We start from the raw sequence: 20543 nt of genomic DNA, 5'->3' as shown, positions 1-20543 counted from the left end.
TGGCTCTTGACTTTGCCAGTTGATTAAATTTTGTTTGACTTTTTATATTCGTGTACACTTGGCGCTGGAACAAGGTCGAGAATTTCGCGGGGAGCGGGAGAAGGGAGTCGGTGCGAGATTACGCCTAATTAGCCAGGCAAACAAATGCGATCCACGAAGTTGGCTTATGGCTAGAAAGCGAACTTAATTAACTCATTCAGTGGGGCAACAGTCGCAGAGTTCAAAGAGCTTTTAACGATGGGCAAACGGGGCGTATTAGCAATATCTGCGTAACCAGTGCAGTCGTATTACAAAAACATAAGTACACTGAAAGAGCTGAATTTATAATTTCAAAAACAGAAAATTAATGAATTTTCGTAATAATTCTGGTTCAAATATATATTTTTATATATTTTTACCTTTTTAACTGATTAATCTAGCCATATATACATATATATGTGCAACTGTGATTGAGCCTTTTTTTTCGATCGGTGTTTGCGATTATCGCTGGCCGATGATAAGCGCTGATTAAAGGCAAACAGCGATGGCAATCGAAGCCGCCCGCTCACCGCCCGTCTCCCTCTGTCCGCCCGCCAGCGCTCTCTTTCGCTCCGCCGGCGATTTCGGGTTCCGGTTGGCGCGCTCAACCCTTTTTTCATTCGCCAGTGGAACGCGATCGCGTTTGGAACGCAGCCGCTGGAACTGAGAAGCGGCCGGAGAAATGGCTCACTCAACGCAATCGGGAGCCGCGCAGGCGCTCAATGGCCAGCATCCGGAGCTGGCCTTCGCGGACGCGGATGCGGACACGGACGTAGATGAGCGGAACGAGCAGGAGCAGGAGCAGCATCAGCTACTGGGCGCCATGCCCAGGAAGCAATCCCTCAGCGAGCGACGCAATGTGGATCTGCCGCTTTTGAAGATGGTCAACGAAAAGGAGCCGGAGTCAGCGACGCCCTCGCCGGAGGCCTTTGCGCCGGGACTTCGACGCAATTCGATATCCATGCCCTCGGGCATTAACGCCCTGGATCTGGAGGCACTGCGTCTGCGACATCAGATGCAGCCGCAAGATGCGCTGCACGAGGAGATTGTGAGTACACTCAGCATTGAATTCATCAGAAAAATCTAGCATTTAGCATTGAATTCATCTGCGAATATTTTGTACCAATGTAAAATGAAGAATTTGGCGTAGGAGGTGCATAAAGAGATTAGTTTACGACCCAGTTTATACCCATGGAAATTCCTCGAAAGACAAGTCGCTTCGGTCGCTCATTTGTTTTAAAATTCAAATTACAAAAAACATTAAACTAATTAAAAGTTTTATAACTGAGTGGAGCATATTTGTATGCTTTTATACAAAATTCACTGATAAAGTAATAAACTTTGAAAAGAAGCTGCCTTTAGAGGGTATTTAGAGTGCCGTACGGGCATTTAAAGCACCTCTTCTGCTATTTTTGTCATTTTTTCTTTTTGTTAAATATATAATTGCAGCAAACCAGTTGAGCAGTTAAGCCCCATTCGAAATTAAAATACAATGCGTAATTAAGCGAGGCGTCATCGCCTCTAGTCTGTTTCCTCGTGCTCCGCGAATCTCGTCGATTTACAGAAAAGTTACCCAAAAAAAGATACAAACGTTAATTGAGCCTTAATTATATGAAGTTGGCAAACAATACACATGTGACCAAAAACCCGAAATCCAGTTAATAGTCACATGATGGTCCTACGGTACAAATGGGCACCATTAACTTAGCACATTCGGTATTCCAAAAAATATACCTTTTGAAGAATCGTTTAAGTGTCCATTCAATATATTAGTATATCACATTAAATGCCCATTAATATATGCATCGTGCTCCAAATACGAACTGATAGCTTCCGACATTTGCATAAACATTTATGCTAACAAGAAATTATCATTTAAAAACACTTTAATTTGGTACAAATTAAAACGAGTTGCCGTTTAAGGCAATAACTTGTTCGTTCATCAATCTTTGAACTTATTATATAAGTATATGTTTTTATTTTTTTCATTTAACAATTATGATTGATTGCCGATCTTTCGCACGAATATTTACATTATGCCGATCCCTCTGAATTCCAAACTAGAATATCTGAATTATTAGCGCATCCGATATTTTTCCGTGGGAGATTTTGTCTATTATTTTCGATGTGTTAACACTCAAACTCATTACTGGTGTCGGGAAGTAGCGACGAATGCCGTGCGCTAATTATAGAGCTGCAAACAAGCCGACGGGCGCGGCGAAGGGGGCGTGGCCAGGCCAACGCGGCGTATGTGTGATGTGACCAAGCGATCAACTGTCGCACAGCGAGAATATAACACATACGCAGTGTGGTCTGTGTACGCAATATGCCCGAAAGTATGCAATGCAAAATGCAACTTCTTTGCTGGCAGGCAAAATTTCAACTTTCAAAGAGAGGAGAATGTGGAATGAACAGCAAATATTAAGAAGGGAGACATAAATGTCACACCACGACCATTTAATTAGACATATACTCTCAGTTTCAGTTAAAGCTATTGAAATGAAATATTTGATTTGTTCGGAATATGCAGCTTTCATTGCTCGAATTGCTTGCAGTGCTTGCATATTTATGGCCATTCGTCACGAAGTAAGGCTAATATACCAAGACGTCGCCAATCAGGGTAGTCGCAATTAATTTACGACTGCCGGATTATTCTATCAAAATCAAATTCGCCGACTCAACTAGCTCATGATTGTTCTGAGTGTGGGTGTCGATATTTCCACTCAACGCCGCGACGCGCTGCGACTGCGCTGCCGACGTCGACGGCGGCAGAGGCTGCGAGAGCGTAGCGATTAAAACGCATAAATTGAGGCTTCAAAAACAATATTCCGGCAATAGCGATCCAGCAATTATCAACGGTTAACAGTGCGATCGCGGCACTAACGTCGTTCGGATCGGTGGCCCATATAGTTATTATTTGGCAACTCGACAATACTGGCGATTTAAACTAGGTCATAGATAGTTAATAGAAAACTTATAGAACAACGACTATCCTAATTAAATATAAACAATTTCATTTTTTTACTTGTTCTGTGACTCAGTGAAGTGCTTGAACTTGAAGTTATTGAAAACCCATAATATAGTGCTGTGATAACATAAGTATATTGCTTGCTATAATCGCTGAGTGCCCGCAATGAGCGCACCCAACAGCCGGTTCATCCTCTCGAGCGTTCCCATCGAGGATCAGCACCATCCGGCACCCAAAGCCAGAGACGCCGCCGTTGTGCTCGACATCAGTGCGGCTACGGATAAGGATAAGGCAGGTACTAAGTGTGGCCTGCGGCTCATGACGTGCTCCATTCGAATCGATGCCATTTTTCCGGGCTTGCGGTTAACTTGTACGGAGACACCTTGACGGGGTTCTCAGGCGGTAACGCCTCCGTGCTAATTGCACTCACCTTGCCCAAGTGCAGGTGTCAAAAGCCCAGAACCCATATGTATATGGATGGTTGGGCTATACCAGCCAACAAAATGCCATACTTTCAGTTACAAACGCCTGCTGTTTGCTGTTTGCTCTACCAATCCAGCTATCTGTTTAGTGTAGCAAAAAGGAAAGCTGTCTGTTTGGCTATATAGATTCCACTATTTCAGATAGCCGACGATGCGACCTCCAGCCTGGGCACTCCGGCCACTCCGGATACGCCGGGCACTACGGCGCCGACGACATCGGCCAATACGCCGGATAAGGCCATCAATTTCGCCAACGATGACAGCGATGACGAGTTCGGGAACGCCAGAAGACCAGTTCACCGGTGAGTGATTAGCTACTAACTACAACTACTGATAACCAAACTAAGTAGCATTCATATATGATGTAGTTCTTGTATTTAAATAATTGTAGCTACTTTAAACTTTGGCCCACGCTGTCGTTGGGCACTTTTGCCATTTGATTCATCGGGGCAATTAGATTAATTAATCGAAAGTCGCTGCCTTTTGTCTCCGAACGACAGTAATTCAATTGTGGCGTCGACTGCCAGTGGAACGTGCCTTTCCCCACATTCCGCCCACCACACCCCCCTCCCGAACCCATTCCGAGTATCGGTTGCAACTACTGCCCACTTCCATGCTAATTCCGCAGCGATTTTCATTTGACTTTTTCCCGCCTCGACACTGCGAATTCCTATGATTACCCACATGGAATCGCCAAGGTGTTGGACCAATAGCAGTTATTATCACAGTGATTGGCATCCAAATGGCGGGTGTTAAATCAGTTCAGCTATTTGCACACCTGCGCAATAGTTACTATCAATTATATCTAGTAGAGATGCATAATTTGGGGAAAGTATCTATTACAAAACTTTCTTTACAGCTCTGAAAATATGTGTTCATAAATATTTACGGGTATGAATGTGCTGACACGGCATTTAATTAATCCCAGATTAATTATCCGGTTTTATGTCAATTCAAAGCAGTTCAAACCAGCTGATTCGAATGCTTTGCATACTTTTTTCAAGAGCTCTCTTATCAGTGAATGCATTGTACACATCGAGTGATTGCAAATCAGCCTAGCAACTCCATAGTTGCATCCTAGAGATAATACAAGGAAAACTATTAGAGATGCCCCAAAAGTTCCCTAATCTCTCCGAGATTTCTCCAAAGATTTCTTCATACTAATTTCTCGGAAGAAAGGGTATACACCTTATGGCTAACTATACATATACATACGTACATCTTGAGTTCGCCGAGATTTCTCCACATACACACGCGATGAGGCAATTTAAGTGCTTAAGCACATTACAAGCGGAGAAGCGACCGACCGGGTGTGGGTCTCCAATCTTCTCCAGCGGCTGATAAGTTAATTTGGGGGAGAGGCAGCTCCACTGGACAGATCTCCGGAGCTGCGGCATGAGCGACATAAGCGGACCTCGGCTCAGTTGTTGATCGCGATTGGGCGTGATAGCATCCGCATATCTCCAAGTGATATATCTGTATTCATATATATATATCTATATATATAGAGCTATATAGTTTATATATCGGCTATAGGCACCGGGGAGTGTTTACGACTTCGAGAGCTGCCAGCCCAGCCGCTTATCAACTGTAAATAAATCAGGCCAAGCAAGTATATATATGTACACATGTATATAATTATAGAGCACAATATCAGCTCCACAGATTTTCGTGTCTCGGCTTTTTTCGTAACTTTTCTTTATTATTATTTTTTTTTATTTTGGCTCTGTGCGGTTTTGTTTGCGCGAGATTTGCATACGCCGACGGAGCGAAAAGTGTGCGTTATGCAAACAAAAATTGCTCTGGGTAACCGGGAAGTGGGCTTAACGACTGTCTTCCGCCCCCGATAAGGGCGATAAGCCGACCCCGATCGTGTTGCAAGTTCAGGGTCCATTCGGTTGCATCCACTAGGCAGCACTCACCTCCATCTTAGCCGCTAGATCTATCTGCTATCTGCTAGAAACTAACAAAACTGATATGTTTGTTATATTTTTATTTGTTATAAAATTTACACATATTTCCACCAATTGCATCAGCTGCGTCTGCTTTGCTTATCAGACTCATAAAAGAATTAAGGTTCCATTGGTGTATGCTACATATAAGTATATGACTATCAAAGGGACAACAAGGGATAAATTTATTACCAATGCTAACGATCCCCATCACTTTTTGGAAGCATTACAAAAATTAATTTTTTTTTTATTTTTTTGCATTTTTTGTAATCATCAAAATTTGCAAAAAATGGCAAAAAAATAGAATTTCCATTTGTGGATACAGTTCAATTGAGAATTTTAATACGAACTAAACGAGGCATGGCATTCTGTACTCAGACAATTATTTCTAAAGTTGTGGCAAAAAAACGAATTATTTTATGACGGAAAATCGAAAACAATTATTTTGGCACAAATTAAACAACTTTAGATGACAATTTCATCATAACTTGACTAAAACTGATCATAAAACTGAAAGAATAACTGTTTTGAGCAGCTAATTACAAGGGCTAACCATCCCTATCACTTTTTAACCGATATAGGAAAACTAATTTTTGGGCAAATTTTCGCATTTTTGGTAAGGGGTAACATCATCAAAATTTGCAAAAAATGGCCAAAAAATAGAATTCCCATTTGTGGACACAGTTCGATTGGAAATTTAAATACGAACTCAACGAGGTATGACATTTTGTACTCAGACAATTATTTTTAAAGTTGTGGTAAAAAAACTGATTCTTTTTGCGGAAAATAGGGATTACAAATGAGGATAATCCACAGGTCCATGGGCAATAAGCCAAAAAAGTTCCAACCACTAAAAGGAACCACTTACCATATATTCATTCTGAATATTATTTCATTCAGTTTCAAAGGCACTGACCAATTTGTATATCTTTTTTTGCAGAGATCGTTTTCGGAGCCGGAGACGCGCCTCGATTGCTCCTCTGCCCGCCCTGCGTTTGAACAGCAAGGAGATGTTGGCCAGCGACTTCGATAGCCACAGCCTGGCCTCCAACCAGGCCTCCATCACCAGCGTGAACTCGCTGGCCAGTTTACTGCGCGAGAAGATGCAGGTGAGTTGACCCCACTCGACCAGAGATCAAAGGTCAAGTAATTAAACACCAATTTCCACAGGCTTTTCCGCAGCTGATAAGAAAGAAGAAGCGCGAGACGAAGGACTACAAGATCAAGATATTCGTCATCATCATGTTTTTCATCATCATATTTCTGGTAAGCAGCAATCATCAGCACTCATTCAATCACTCATTCATTCATTCATTTATTCATTTATTCATTGAGTCGAAGTGCGAATCACTAGCATAGTGAGTGATCATAAACATGATGCAGAGCTTTTAATAGAAAATTCTCAATGAGAATTTCTAGATTAATTCGCAGAGGAAATTCTTAATTTCAATAAGACAGTGACTTTGCATTTTTCGCCGACTTAAGCTTGTCAAAACGAACTGAAGGCATTCCAAGTAGCTGCAGATAAAGAGTGATCGAATAATTTGGCCCGATGTCCAAATGGATTTTATGAGCTCCCGAAAATAAGTGTTGAATTGTTAAGCCTTTTATCACAGCGCCTTTTATTTCGAGCGGCCTTAGAGCGTGCCACTTTGACAAGGGCACTTAAAGATACTTAGGGGGCTACAAGATACAAGATACAATATCTTTTCAATTCGAATCCCTTTATCCGCACAGATCGGCTATGCCTATGTGGCCTACCACCAGCAGGTGCTCACGCGCAGCTACTTCCAGAAGATCAAGTTCAACTCGCACGACCGCATCTTCCGCATCCTGAGTCACGAGGACAAGGAGGTGATATCGGGTCAACTGGGCGTGACCCTGGGCTTCGACACGGCGCCATTCCATTGCCTGGAGGAGCAACGACGCAGTGACGGCAGCGTGTGCATCGAGTGGAACGGAGTGGCGCGACTGCATCTGAACTTCGAGGACAAGGGCGTCTTCCGGTGCTACACGCTGCAGTGGCAGGCACTGACGCCGGGTCTCCTGCCCACCGATTGCTACGAGCTGAAGCGGGACAATGGCCTGTGGTTCGGCGGCGGGGTGACCAAGGGTCAGGAGTGGTCCCTCAGCTATGCCAACTTCGATTTTGCGCCCTATGCCTCCGGCGACTCGAAGATCCATCAGTTCGGCAATGGGGTGAAGAGGTACTTCATCAACTCCATCGGCGTGGCCATGCAGGTGAGCGAGAAGACGCCGCTGCAGCTGGGCGTCAACCGGACGGAGAACCGCTTCTGCCTGCGGGCGGCCAACGATGAGTTCACCTTCGTGAATCACCTGACGCCGCTGCCGCAGTTGGACTACCGCATCTGCACCACGGAGGACATGCGCAGCCTGCACATGCTGATGACCCAGCAGAGCCTGTGGGATGGCCTCAAGGAGCAGGAGTTCAAGGTGCTGCACTCGCTGCTGGAGGAGCCGGTTTGGAGGATACCGCACACCGAGCTGCCCGAGTCCCTCAACGAATCCGCCATCTGCGACTACTCGGAAAGTGCCATTGCCATGGGCCTGGGCCACATTGTCATCAATGAGTTCTGGCAGGAGAACATTGGCGACTTTACGGTGGACAAGGCCAGGTTCCCCACCCTCAAGGACACCATCGATGTGCTGCACAGGCGGGGATTCAAGGTGGTCCTGACCATCCAACCGTTCATCAGCACGGACAGTGCCAACTTCAAGGATGCAGTGAAGCGCAAGCTGCTCATCTACGAACGCCACTCGGAGCGGAGTATTCCCGCCCTGACCAGGTACAAGAGTAGCTCCAGCGCCGGCGTTCTGGACATAACCAACAATGCGTCCGTTCCCTGGCTGCTGGAGAAGCTGCAGCGCCTGAAGGAGGAGTACGGAGTGCAGAGCTTCTACCTGGACCTGGGAACGGGCTACAATCTGCCGCACTACTACCAGTGCCGCCAGACCCTGGACAATCCGGACACCTATGCCAGGCTCTTCACCGCCAGCCTGGAGGGCGCTGGCCTAATGGCCGTCTCCACGGCGAGTGTGGTGCCCAAGCCACCCACTTTCCTGAGCACCCCGCCGGCGAACGCCACCTGGGAGGGATTGAGGGAGACCCTGGGCGCTGTGCTCAACTACGGCGTCATCGGTTATCCGTTCGTGCTGCCGGGCGTGATCGGTGGCGACTATCTGCTGCAGCGACCGCTCTCCAAGATGGTCAGCTTCTATTCGATGTCGCAGCCACCGCTGCCCGATCAGGAACTCTTCATCCGCTGGCTCCAGCTGGCCACCTTCATGCCGGCCATGCAGTTCAGCCACCTGCCGTCGGAGTATCGCAGTGATCTGGTCACCCGGGTGGCCCAGGAGCTGAAGGAGGTGCGCCAGCTGATCGTGATTCCGCTGCTCAAGAAGTACCTCAATCCGTCGATGAACGAGGGATTGCCGCTGGTGAGGCCGCTCTGGATGATGGATCCCCACGATCCCGCGTGTCTCATCGTCAGCGATGAGTTCTCCGTGGGCGAGGAGCTCATCGTGGCCCCCATCCTGCATGCGAACCGCGAGGAGCGCGAGGGTGAGTTCAAGCAGCAAGTTTTTTTAATACTTTATTAATTTGTGCACATCCATTTGGCAGTTTACTTGCCGCAGGGCGTGTGGAAGGACGGTATCGATGGATCGCTGAGGAAGGGCAGTCGCTGGATGCACGGCTACCGGGTGCCGAAGGACAAGATCGCCTACTTCCGCAAGATGCCGGACAATACGCGGTTCTAGGAGCACTCCATAAGCTGATGCACCTGATGCACTGCATCCATTCTCCCAGCAGAACCCATGTGATATCAACTACATAGAGAGAAAGTGAAAGAGAGAGAGAGAGAAGCCGGCAATTCCGCATACATCTATCTGTATTGAGTAACCTAAATACTATATATCGATAAGCCCGCGATCGTAATACATAAGATGCCTTATCGCTAGTGCCTAAGCGTTATCCTAAGCCTTTGTAATTTCCATTTTTTAGTTTTTGTGCGTGCGTATAGTTAGTTAAGTACATCTGGGATGATCGCTTACTCGCTGAATAAATATGTTCCATTACAACGCACTGATCCTCCTCCAGTGGCGTCAATAAATAGGGAGTGTGTCTGTGCTACTTGGTCCTGCAGATCGGCAGCGAGGATTCGCAGGGCTCCGTTTCCGGCGGTTTCTGCAGATGTCCACACTCCGCGTCGGCCACCACCACATCGTGTTCGTCCAGACAGACGACGGATCGCCGGCGCTGAGGTGGCGCCACGGATCCAGCTGGACGACAGGTGACCGGACAGAATTGCCAGGGACCTGGCCACCAGTGGGCAGGACATGGCTGGTCGCCACATCCTCGCGATTGCCGGGCAGGTCTCTTGTTCTTGGCGTGCGTCCAGCAGGGCAGCGTATCACCCAAAGCTATGAGAAGATTGCGTTTAATGGGCAATTTTCCAAGCGGTTCGTTGGACTCACCCTTGCCGTTCTCCTGGCAGATGGGCTCCCGGTGCTGCACGCCACCGCCGCAGCTGGCGGAGCACGCGGTCCAGTTGCTCAGGCGCCACAGGAACTGCCTGCCAGCGGTCAAATTCAGCGCGGGCAGGGTGAACTCGTAGAAAATGCCAGCGTTGCTCTCATTGCCGCGCACAATCGCCTGGAAAAACCCGATGAGAGTCAGTGGATATCTATCTTGCTGGAATTTGTAATGTACACCACTCACATATAGCGATATGGAATGCTGGATGGGCTGAGGTATTGTGATGGTCTCCTGCTCGTCGACGCGATCGTAGAGGCTCTCGGCGCCGGCGATCTCGAACTCGCCGGGCATGGAGATGAGGCTATCCCCGTTCAGATAGAACCGATCCCCGCCGCCCGTGGCAATGGCAAGGAAGTGCGGCGAATTGGCCAGCTCGCGGATGAGAATGTGCCGCGCCCGTGCCGGTATGGTGACGATCTCCACATAGGCGCCGTCCTTGGCGGCGAACGGATCCGTGTAGGTGTCCCTAACCGGCTGGCACTGATCGCCAGAACCGCCGCAGACACCGCACCGATCGTCCTGCACCTCCGAGTCGACGATCCAATCGCAACCAACTTTCTGAACAAGACGCGGTTCGCGATCAGTTATCGGACATTGGATTCGGAATACCCTACCTTGCAGATGCCGTCGATGCACATGTTGTTCGTGCCCAGGGTGCAGGGTGTCCCGTCCAGCACCGTGGCGCCCCAGTTGGCGATTATCGTGTCGTCCACATCGCTGCAGAACAGCTTGCAGGGATTATCTAGGAGGAGGAGATATCGTGGTCTCAACTAAGCATCGTATGGTATGCTGATGAACTCACTCTTATCGAAGAAGGGCAGCCACTTGTAGGTGGCACCCTGGTAGCTGACATTGTCGAACCGAGCACACTGCTGCGCCCGAAAACTGGGCTCCTCCGCCGGACACGGCCGCTTCCGGCAGATCTTGTAGCGCTTCCGTTCGCCAATGCAGAAGACACCGCCGTTGGCCGGCACCGGATTGTCGCATTCCCGCTGCTGCGTGGACACGCCGCCGCCGCAGCTCCGCGAGCACTCGCTCCACTCGCTCCAATCGCCCCATCCCCCGTTGACCGCCGCCAGCTCCTCGCGGCGGACGCACTTGCCGTTCTGGCACCACTTGTTCCGACCGCACAGTGTGCCCGGCGCGGTGGGCCGCATGTGGGTGACGCACTCGCCGTTGACCTTGCACCACAGCGTCGAGCAGAACTCGTGGGGGGCGGAGCAGGCGCCCACCTCGCTGTCCGTGGTCAGGTTGAACTGCAGGCGGCACTGGCCCCTCGCATTGTACCGCATGCCCGGCAGCTCGCCCGTGTAGTTGTACTCATCCAAGGGCGTCGGCGGATCGTCCAGGCACTCGCCCAATCCTTGACTGCAATCGTTAACGATTCAAGTGTGTGAGATGGGCTCTTAACCTAGCTACTGGCTACTAGCTACAACCCATGAGAATATACTTACTCCAGGAAGTGTGTGATATACTTGCGGCTGCAGTTCGACCAGCAAACCTGCAGGGTATCCGCCCCAAAAGTGGGCGTCATGATGTGCACAATGGGACCCACGCGCGGATGGCAGCCGATCTTCGCCGTATCGTGGAACATCCCGAAGCTGTTGTTACGGAAAAGAACACAACCCATTTGGTTACAAAAGAAACGCGATTTGATGGAAACAAAGTTGCCAACTGTCCGGGTGAGACAGCACATCGCTCCAAAACCTGATTATTTCAATAGAATAATAGCCAATTGGGAGCAAATCGCTGGTAAACAAGCAGCTATATCCGATTAAAAGCACATAAGCGAAACCAAAACAAACCACCTGTTTTTGTTTTCCCGCCCAGAGAGATTCCGATTCCGGTCGGCTTACACAACCCATCGCCACTATATCTTGGCCGCTCGTGGAGATCGGGGAGATCGGGGCGGTCGGATCCGCAGAGGGGGCGGTGAGTCAATCGCGGACCGAGCACGCTAGACTGACTGACGGCCCCTGGGCTGCACTGGCAGAAAAGCCGAGTGAGTTGGTAGAAATATTGCTCAAAAGTGGGAAAAACTACTAGTGTGATGTGCAAACTAATTAACTCAGTTGTAATCAATTTAGTGCATAGTTTAGTTTAGTTTAGTATGAAGTGTCTAGTATGGTAGAGTAGTATATAGGACTATCTGATTATTTTCAGTGTGCTTTGACACAGTAGGCGACCCACAGCCACTTGGAAACTGGAAAACTTGGCAACATGGTACGAACGATCGACCCAATCCAATCGAATCCCATACGATCCGATCAGATCCATTACGATCCAAGTCCGCAGCTCTTCGTCTCCCCCCACACCCCCTTGAAAACCGGACCCGGCTGTCGTTGGGTGTGAGTTGGAATGAGTCGGAGTGTCTGGGTGTGCCGACGGATCGAGATTCGATGCTGTGATCACGGTGAATCACATGGAATCACATGGAATCGTCTAATTGCCGGCAATAGAGCATTATTGTGGGTAATGAAGGAGGAGGAGGAGGAGGAGGAGGAGGAGGAGGAGGAGGAGGAGGAGGAGAGTACGCAGTAACCAGTAACATGGAATTATTGCATAAGCATCCAATAATTTGGAACCTGTGCATGACTAGTGATTCCCCTTCGAAGTTCTGTGGTACTAAGTTTGTACTATAAACCCCAACTTAGCGCCAAAAACTATGCTATGATTATTAACGAAAAAGTTATTAGTCATATTTAGCTTATAAAACAAAGATTTGTACTATCATATTGCGAAATTTAAACGTAGTGATTGAATTGAAGTTTGTTAGCTTGCTCTTGATGCATAGATTCATTTGAAACCGTGACATTAGGTGACTCCAAGTGACTGAACAGTGACTGGGCGGTCATCTCTGTTGAGATCTCGGTGCCTCGACTAATTGAGTTTGAATCGAGCAGGAAGCCGGGCCACCACGAGCTACATATAAATCTCGATCTGGCACTGAATCTGTATCTGCATCAGAATATGTATCTGAATCGGAATATGCAACGCAGGCGATCATTGTCGCTGAAAATGAGACACACACGCAGGTGTCAAAGCATCCGTCGCGTCCACTTAGCCGCCTCGTTTGAAATCGAGCAACATGTGTACTCTTGCCTGCTTGCTGCTGGATTCATTCATTAAACGAATTGGGCTGGCCATAAATCTTGCCCAGTGGCTGGGGATCGGAAATCGCATTGGCTAGCTGCGCGTGGGGCATGCGAGTTGGCCAACGTCTGGCGCCGCAGGTGGCAATGCAAATCGCTGCCGGCTACCTGTTGCACATGCTCCTGCCTCGCGCGGAGCAGCTTGAGTTCAATTTGGTGATCATACTCTTGGTTACTTACTTGTGGCCCAGTTCATGGGTGATGGTGTGCGAGAGCATGATGCCATTGTCCTCGTTCACGCTGCAGGATTGCTTCGGCTTGCACATGCCACCCACGTTGGCCAGGCCGAGAGTCCTGCGGATGACATGGATATACTCGTTGATTCGGAACCCCCATTCCAATCGAATTGGACTCACATGCAGTTGTTGGCGCAGATGTTCTTCCGCGTGATAAGGATGGCCACGTCATGGTGATGCGGATCCTTCTCGCTGCCCTTGTTCAGTTTGTGCTGCCAACTAAGGAAAGATTTCATTGGATTTCATTTCATTTCATATCATTATGCTATGAATCCCACCTGCAGAACCGATCCAAGTTCTTCTGCGCATTCTGTGTGAGATTCAGCTGGAGCTGGGACTCCTCCTCGTCCAGCTGGATGATGCGCACCACAACGATCTCGATGGAGTTGCCGATGCTGGGATCCTTGTACAGCGCGGACACCATGTTCATGATGGTCAGCAGGTAGCCGTTGAGGTCCCTGTGGAACGCCGACATGGTGGCATCGGCCACGATAAGCGTCTCCACATGCCGTGGACTGCTGATGGATCGCCTGCGCCGGGGAATCTCCGCATGATCCGGCTCCGTTTGGAACTGCGTCTCGTACTTGAACTTGGTGTGCGGAACTCGGTGATTTTTCTGCTGATGATGGTGGTACTTGTGTTTGTGATGATGGTGGTGGTGGTGGCGCCTAATTTGACGGCCTCCCTGGACCTTCACCTTGCCCCTGGCCTGCCACTCCAGTCTCGTCTCCATCCGCCGGCGTGGCTCCCGCGTGCCGCAATTGCTGACCTCGGCTCCGGATCCCGATTTGCCGCCCCGCTTGCGCTTGCTCCGCTTTCGCGACGAATGCTAATGGATCGATTATCAGGGGTATGTAAACAAGTGGAGGGTTAGCCAACCAACCTTCGGTTTCACGGAGGAGCGCTGGAAGACCACGTGCGGATGCCCGTTGACCGGATGCGGCTCGTGCTCCTTCGAGGGCTCGATGAAGTACTCATTGCTGGCCGTCCGGATGTGACCCACCTGGCAAAGAGTGATCAGTTCGGGCAGAACACAGAAGATAAAACATCATCATCCGGGCAACTCACCAGTCCGGCGCAGGTGGAGATGGCCACATTGGTGGCCGGTTGGCCGCGCACCTTTCCATGGAAGTGGCAGTTGAGGTGACGCGATGTCAACGGTGACCGCGTGCGCAGATCCCGCCGGTGGCGCTCCACCACCAGATTCGGGGCCAGGAAGTAGCTGTGCGCCATGAGCTCCAGATGCAGTGTCTCGTTCGCCAGCGGCACCAGCAGATGCAGGTCCGCCGCCTGGGTATCCTGCTCCGCGTTCAGGCTGCGCCTCTGCCGATGCCGCCGATGATCCAGTTCGTGTGCGTACTCCAACTGGTGGGTCATAAACGCTCCGTCGGGATGGACGCGTCGCGGCACCACCAGCTGCCCCTCACCCGCCGCCAGTTCGTCGGAATGGAGTCCGTAAAGCGGACGTACGCTACCGCCCTGCGTTACCACGACCAGCCAATAGTGGAGCAGCAGGCCCAGCCAGCGACTCCTGGTCCTCATTCTGCTGCACGCCATGCTCCTCAGCCCGATCCTAGTCCACAGCCCTAGCCGTTATCCAGGCGTTGTCTCAGCAGCATGGCAGCGGTCGCATAATACGGATCTTGGGCTGGTCAGGAGATCAGCTGAAAGGGATAATGTAACAGATGTATCTTTTATCTAAATAGATTGTTTTAAGATTCTAAAGATTTCCGTTTTCAGTAGCCAAATGGATAATAGTTATGATGTCGGTTGTTAATGAGGCAATCAATCTTTGAAGTACTGCTGCGGTTTTTTGCCGATCATTGTGGTTTCCATGTGGATGGACATGGCGCCATCCAAACCCACAGCTTGTTGTTGAAGCAATCAAATCCCTCGATTCCAGCCCAAACCCATCTAGAGACAATCCGATCTGGGATTATGGCGGATTGTGTGGCATACGGAGGCCATAAAAAGAAAGAGCCCACTTCCAGATACAATAAATAATCGGTGATTTGGCTTTTTGGCTTTTAGCAAACGCTTTCGAGATGAAACGCAGACAATGGATGGGCGAACAAAAAATATGGTAGACAAAAAAAGAAGACACGGGCCATAAAATTAAGCAAATTTTGTTTTTTTTTTTTTTTTTTTTAAGTGCGGCGCTTCAAAGACAGCAACAACCATAACAACAAGAACAGCAACAACACACTATCAAAGCAACACGACAACTTAATTATTCAAAAGTTTGACGCAGTCAACGGCGCTCTTCTTATCACGATCACGATTTGTAATTTATGATAAATGTTGGCAATTCCATTAATAAAATTTAACAAAAGCTCATTAGCGCCACAGCAGCCGATTTGCAGGCGAAGGAGAAGACAAGCCGAATATCAGACTCCGTTCTTTTACTCAGCGAATTCGCATACCCTGTAAATCTGATACTACTATAATTATTATTAAATTTTAGCAATATGAGCTCTGTAAAATGGGATCACTTAGATTTGGATTTAAGCACGTACTTAGTTTATATCTTAGTTATATCCTCAATAGTTTAGAACCATCTAGGGATCATTTAGATACTTTGTATACTTGTAGATACTTTCCAACTTCATAGAAAGTCGCAGCTACCCCGCCAGTGCGATGACCTTGACAATGGCGCCTGGGGGCGCTGGTGCCGTTCCTAATTCCGAACTCATCGCGGCCATAATGATGGCCATAAAATATGCGCTTAAATATTGGGTATACCCGAAATTCCCACTCGCCCATCCCGCCCATTCCTGTTTCGAGTTCGATTCTGTGTCTGTGCCAATCCCCGAGTGCCGGCGAAACTTGAAAGACTGCCCAGCCAAATTAGCAAGCGCCACATGATCGTACATTAAAATGTGGCCATTGTCCAGCCATCCATCCGTTTGTCCCATTATGCTGCAGTGCCTCCGCCGGCTCAATGGAATGGAATGGAATGGCGTGGCGTGGCTGCCAGTAGGCGCCACTCTTAATTATCAATCAATCAATCACTGCCGCCCGACGACTCCCTCCATTGAATGTCAGCCAATTGATTGCAGACTGTCTGCCACGCCCCTCACCGCCACCGCCCCAACGAGATTCACATACATATATGTATGTATGCCCCTCCACTACTTTTCTACCCCAGGACTTGCTGGCAAATCCTTGGAGCTGTAATTTATGACTTGGTTTTCAAGATCAGCGTCGCACCTTTGAATACAAATAGACGGCTAGCCCAATTTGATAACGATTTGATGTGGATTTCAGGTACTTCCCCTTTATGCCAACAAACCGGATAGCATCTGTTGGAATAACTTAACATATATTTGATGCAAGAATTCATTGAGAAGGGCAAATTTCGTGGAACGACGCGCCATGATCTCATGTGCGCTGGACTCCTCCTCCATATGCGATGCGGTTGCTTTTTCGGGAATTTCACTTGAATTCGATTGCCAGTCGATGGAGTCAAGATGGAACCACCTCCGCATATTGATAGTCCAGCCACTCTTAACTATTTTCGATGCCTCATTCCACACGTTGGCGTTTCATTATTGGGCTTAGTTCGATCTTTGGGCGATTTGTCGGACATCTATCACTAGATTTGTCACCTCCGTTTCTTTTTTTTTTTTTGGACATCCAGTGCCATCGATCATCGGATATGTCGAATATTTATGCTAATGAAAGACCAAATCAAGATCGGATACACGTACTCCTCCTCTTTCCTGGCGGCCACGACCACATACGAGAAAAGCGAAAAACAAAAAGCAACAAAGATCCAAAAAAAATAGTAAGAAACCGACCCTCTGGCTGGCGAATTTCCGATTTCACTTTGGTGGAGGCCTCCAGCCGTGAGGCGAAGCAATTTGTACGCCCACCATCCAGCCAGTTGGCCAGATCGGATCCAAGAAAGAGCGCCCAGCACCCAGTTCCAGACTTTGGATCCAGACCAGGCCGCCAACCGGACCAAAATGTATCGCACAGTTGGATGTGGATGTGGATGTGGCTTTTTTTGGGGGGTAAGTTTTGGGCGATCGGAGATCGGGGATGGGGGCATCTGTGGCTCTTTGGAGCTCCATTGATGTGTCTTGCCATTCATGCATTGTAGTTTCATTGAGGAACTCAGACAGACGCACATGGAGCAGGCACACAATTTCAGTTTTGGCATACCCTGTAAAACGGGGTAGTTATGGCTACAAATATTTAAAAAGCCTGCATAGCATGGATTTTAATATAGTAATATTCAGTTAATACAATAAGTACTATTTTAATAATAGACTCAATTTCGATTGCACTGATTTGGCTAAGTGCATGCAGGGTATCAATACGTCGTATCGCCGTAGTTTGTTTCCTTGCTCGTTTCTTTTTCATTTATGGCGTTTTTTTATGAATGAAATGAAGCTTTTCACGTAAAACGACGATTCCATATTGCTCGCTCGGCTTCGCTTGGTTTGCTTGGTTGGCTGGCTGGCTGGCTGGTTGGTCGGTTGGTTGGTTGGGTTCCCCACAGCCCCATAGCTCCCCCGATCTCTGATCACCCCCCTCGACCGCCCCCCTGATTATCTGGGGGGCCCCGCCCTCGCCGGATCGCACGTTACTCCGATGATTTCGCTCCTATCTGGGGGCACATTTGAATCTCTATGGCTTCGCTGGCATGTGGGCCGAAAATGTATTTTTATGGCAGCGGCGTCGTTCGATTTATTATTTCATTTGTTTTCTGTTTGTGTTATTTGGCGTGTAGTACACACATGTCTGCTGGAAAGAGTCTTTATCTTCACTCATTTTTTTCTTCCGATTTTTTTTTTGCTTTTGCTTTTCGCACAGCCATTTCTCATTTCTTGGGGATGTTCCTGCCTTTTTTTTATTTTTTTTTATGGGGCCAACTGGTCGCGGCCAAAATAAAAAATACAAAATACTACGAAGCAGATCGTTTGAATTCGGTTTATTTGTCATGACATTGTGGGCATCTCGCCGCTTGTGACCATACATGACTGGCGGTTTTTTTTTTATTTTTTGTTTTTCACCGTTTTTGGGAGTCGCACTTTTTTGGATTTTATTTCTGTTTTGTTGTCTGCGCGATAAAAGTGTGTGTTTTTATACGATTTGGTTGAGATCACACACAGGAAATTGGCTGTGCTGGAAAAGTCTGAGATGCCAAAAGACAAGTTGGTTATTTACTAGGTGAACCTAACAATAAGATAAATTTCCTAAAAACCGAACTAATCTAGAATGTAATAAAGTAACTAATAACTTTCTCGATATCGCAACAGTCATTCGACTAACAGATACCATCGCTGGCTCGAAGATACTTCGCATTCTTCGGATGCCCCGACTCACCGATTCCGAATTCGAACTGGAATCCAATTCCGAGAGGCGCCGCTGGTGAAGCCCGCAAATATTTTAACCGCAAACAAAAGCAAAAGCCCGTCGGCAGCAGTTTAGCTTTATTGTTATTCTTTTTTTTTTATTATTTCATTTAGGGGCGGCGATTATAACGCCAGGTAGGAGAACCCGGGCCCAGACAGCCGCTCTTTCACAACAATGGCCGATGGCCGATGATTTCACAAGTCGCGAACGGAGGTTCGCAGGCACAGGTAAAAAAAAAATAAATACCCAAAACGGGGCAACAAAAAAATTAAAAAGGCGCGTTTTCGAAAACTTCGATATTACGATTTGAAATTCGAATCAATCACACACGCACACACACACACACGCAAGCCGAGTCTTTTGGAGTCTGTATTGGAGGATCCAAGGAAAACTGTCGTATTGTCCACACTGGCGTTTCAACTGGCGTTTCCGTTCTTCCCGGCTTTGCAGCGTTTTCCCTAATATTTTCCCTGCGGCTCTCTGTGGGATGCGAGGCACAAGCAGCGCGGGTGAAAAGATGTCGTGCAAATACAAAGTGTCGAGAGTTGTGTGTTGCTTAAATAGATTTTCCTCTCGATCGGTTCGAACCGCCCGGCTCGACGTCGAACCTGAGCCAGTGTTGCCAAATTGGCTATTCAAAAATTCTAAAAAAAAAATAACATAAAATGAATTTGAGTGCTTTCTAAAAATAGTTGAAATATTAATATTTAAGCAAATTCGATATTTTTGCGTAATTATAATAGTGTTACTTTGGCGTATAGTTATAGTTCTACTTAGCCTGAAAGGCTTAGAGCCCTTCGAACTTCAAAAAGTGTGCTACATTTATTTCATACTTAGGATTTTTTTTTTTTTTTTTTTTTTTTTTTTTTTTTTGATGATGTTTTTATTATTTGATCAACGCACTGTTACCCATGCGGCAACTTAATTTGATCTGCTTAAATTATTTTATTTTACAATATGTCTTGGTTACTTAAGACTAACAGATTTTTAATCCTAAAAATGATAGGGAGAATTATAATAGTTGATATAACATAGTAATTATTATTTATTTGATTATTCTAATGAATTTTAAAACTAAGACTTTCTAGGTCAAAACCAGGTTAGGGAGGTCATGAGGGTGGTGATACTTAGGATTAACTCTATTCAAGATTTGAGTGCTACTATTCCCGGCCAGTTTAGTCGTTCCGTAAGAAGCACTTGCTCAGCACTGACTTGATCTCTTGCAACAGGTTCGAGCCCGGTTCGATGTCGAACTTGGCTTGGCCAAGACAGAGCGCTCTTCGCGTTAACAGTGAAATTAAAGCGCATGTGTCCTTGGCCAATCAGCTGGCCAAAAAGAGTTTGGATAGATCAAGACCCATTTGCAGGAGGCTTTCTTTCCTTTCCCTTTATTTACTTTTCTACTTGAAATTCATTCTGTTAACCATTTTGGTTAACAGCATTGGTCTACAGAAACCGTTTTCGGTAACATCGTTTTCGAAACCATAATTGGACTCTTCAAAGTGAAGGCTTTTTCCAAAAGGAATAGCTTTTAATTCCAATTTGAATCTCTGTCATAGCACTCTGAATTTGAATTGCAACAAATTGGAATGAATGTGAAAGTTCTTGAACCAATCAGAATCCTTACAAAAATGCTAATTTGTTTTCCGATAGTTTATATTAACTCTAATTTTATATATTTAATATATTATTCGCTTATTTGCAAGTTATATTGCTAAGTTATTAAGTTTGGGTTCGCTCCTAAAAGTAGGCAGTAAAAACAAATCCATAATGTTGCTCAATGTAAATATATTATACCAAAGAGTTACGAATC

General features: G+C 47.3%; 2 protein-coding genes across 8 annotated transcripts; one reads left to right on the top strand and one right to left on the bottom strand.

Moving 5' to 3' along the window:
- The first annotated feature begins 619 nt into the window (after window positions 1–619).
- LOC6725193 (myogenesis-regulating glycosidase) lies at window positions 620–9553 on the top strand. Of its 6 annotated transcripts, none has more exons than XM_016172941.3 (6): window positions 620–1066; window positions 3610–3770; window positions 6361–6529; window positions 6591–6686; window positions 7158–9003; window positions 9064–9553. In XM_016172941.3, exons 1-6 carry the CDS (start codon window positions 701–703, stop codon window positions 9198–9200), a joined length of 2775 nt encoding a protein of 924 aa, XP_016038218.1. In that variant the 5' UTR covers window positions 620–700; the 3' UTR covers window positions 9201–9553. The 6 variants fall into 6 exon arrangements, with proteins under 6 accessions (XP_016038218.1, XP_016038219.1, XP_016038221.1 ...); XM_016172942.3 differs by lacking the exon at window positions 620–1066 and adding an exon at window positions 2847–3277; XM_016172944.3 differs by lacking the exon at window positions 620–1066 and adding an exon at window positions 3144–3281.
- LOC6725192 (A disintegrin and metalloproteinase with thrombospondin motifs 7) lies at window positions 9314–19289 on the bottom strand. 2 transcript variants are annotated; one of them, XM_039297052.2, is made up of 12 exons: window positions 18701–19288; window positions 14435–15030; window positions 14250–14369; window positions 13645–14195; window positions 13487–13585; window positions 13311–13424; window positions 11433–11579; window positions 10781–11346; window positions 10593–10720; window positions 10162–10536; window positions 9918–10095; window positions 9314–9863 (listed from the first exon to the last, which is right to left on the bottom strand). In XM_039297052.2, exons 2-12 carry the CDS (start codon window positions 14921–14923, stop codon window positions 9571–9573), a joined length of 3060 nt encoding a protein of 1019 aa, XP_039152986.1. In that variant the 5' UTR covers window positions 14924–15030; window positions 18701–19288; the 3' UTR covers window positions 9314–9570. The 2 variants fall into 2 exon arrangements, with proteins under 2 accessions (XP_039152986.1, XP_039152987.1); XM_039297053.2 differs by lacking the exons at window positions 9314–9863; window positions 9918–10095 and having other exon boundaries at window positions 10167–10532; window positions 18701–19289.
- Window positions 19290–20543: the final 1254 nt, after the last annotated feature.

This window comes from Drosophila simulans, chromosome X (assembly GCF_016746395.2).
Source record: "Drosophila simulans strain w501 chromosome X, Prin_Dsim_3.1, whole genome shotgun sequence".
In the NCBI taxonomy this organism is placed as follows: Eukaryota; Metazoa; Arthropoda; class Insecta; order Diptera; family Drosophilidae; genus Drosophila; species Drosophila simulans.
Note: the sequence above shows the minus strand (reverse complement) of the source record. Positions and strands in the feature narration are given on the sequence as shown.

Excerpts from the sequence above, each read along its gene's own strand:
- LOC6725193 (XM_016172941.3), top strand. The coding sequence starts at position 701 with ATGGCTCACTCAACGCAATCGGGAGCCGCGCAGGCGCTCAATGGCCAG. Across the intron at positions 1,067-3,609 it reads ATGCGCTGCACGAGGAGATT|ATAGCCGACGATGCGACCTC; the intron begins GTGAGTACACTC and ends CCACTATTTCAG. Across the intron at positions 6,687-7,157 it reads TTTTCATCATCATATTTCTG|ATCGGCTATGCCTATGTGGC; the intron begins GTAAGCAGCAAT and ends TTATCCGCACAG.
- LOC6725192 (XM_039297052.2), bottom strand. The coding sequence starts at position 14,923 with ATGGCGTGCAGCAGAATGAGGACCAGGAGTCGCTGGCTGGGCCTGCTG. Across the intron at positions 13,586-13,644 it reads AACTTGGATCGGTTCTGCAG|TTGGCAGCACAAACTGAACA; the intron begins GTGGGATTCATA and ends ATCTTTCCTTAG. Across the intron at positions 11,347-11,432 it reads TATATCACACACTTCCTGGA|TCAAGGATTGGGCGAGTGCC; the intron begins GTAAGTATATTC and ends TAACGATTGCAG.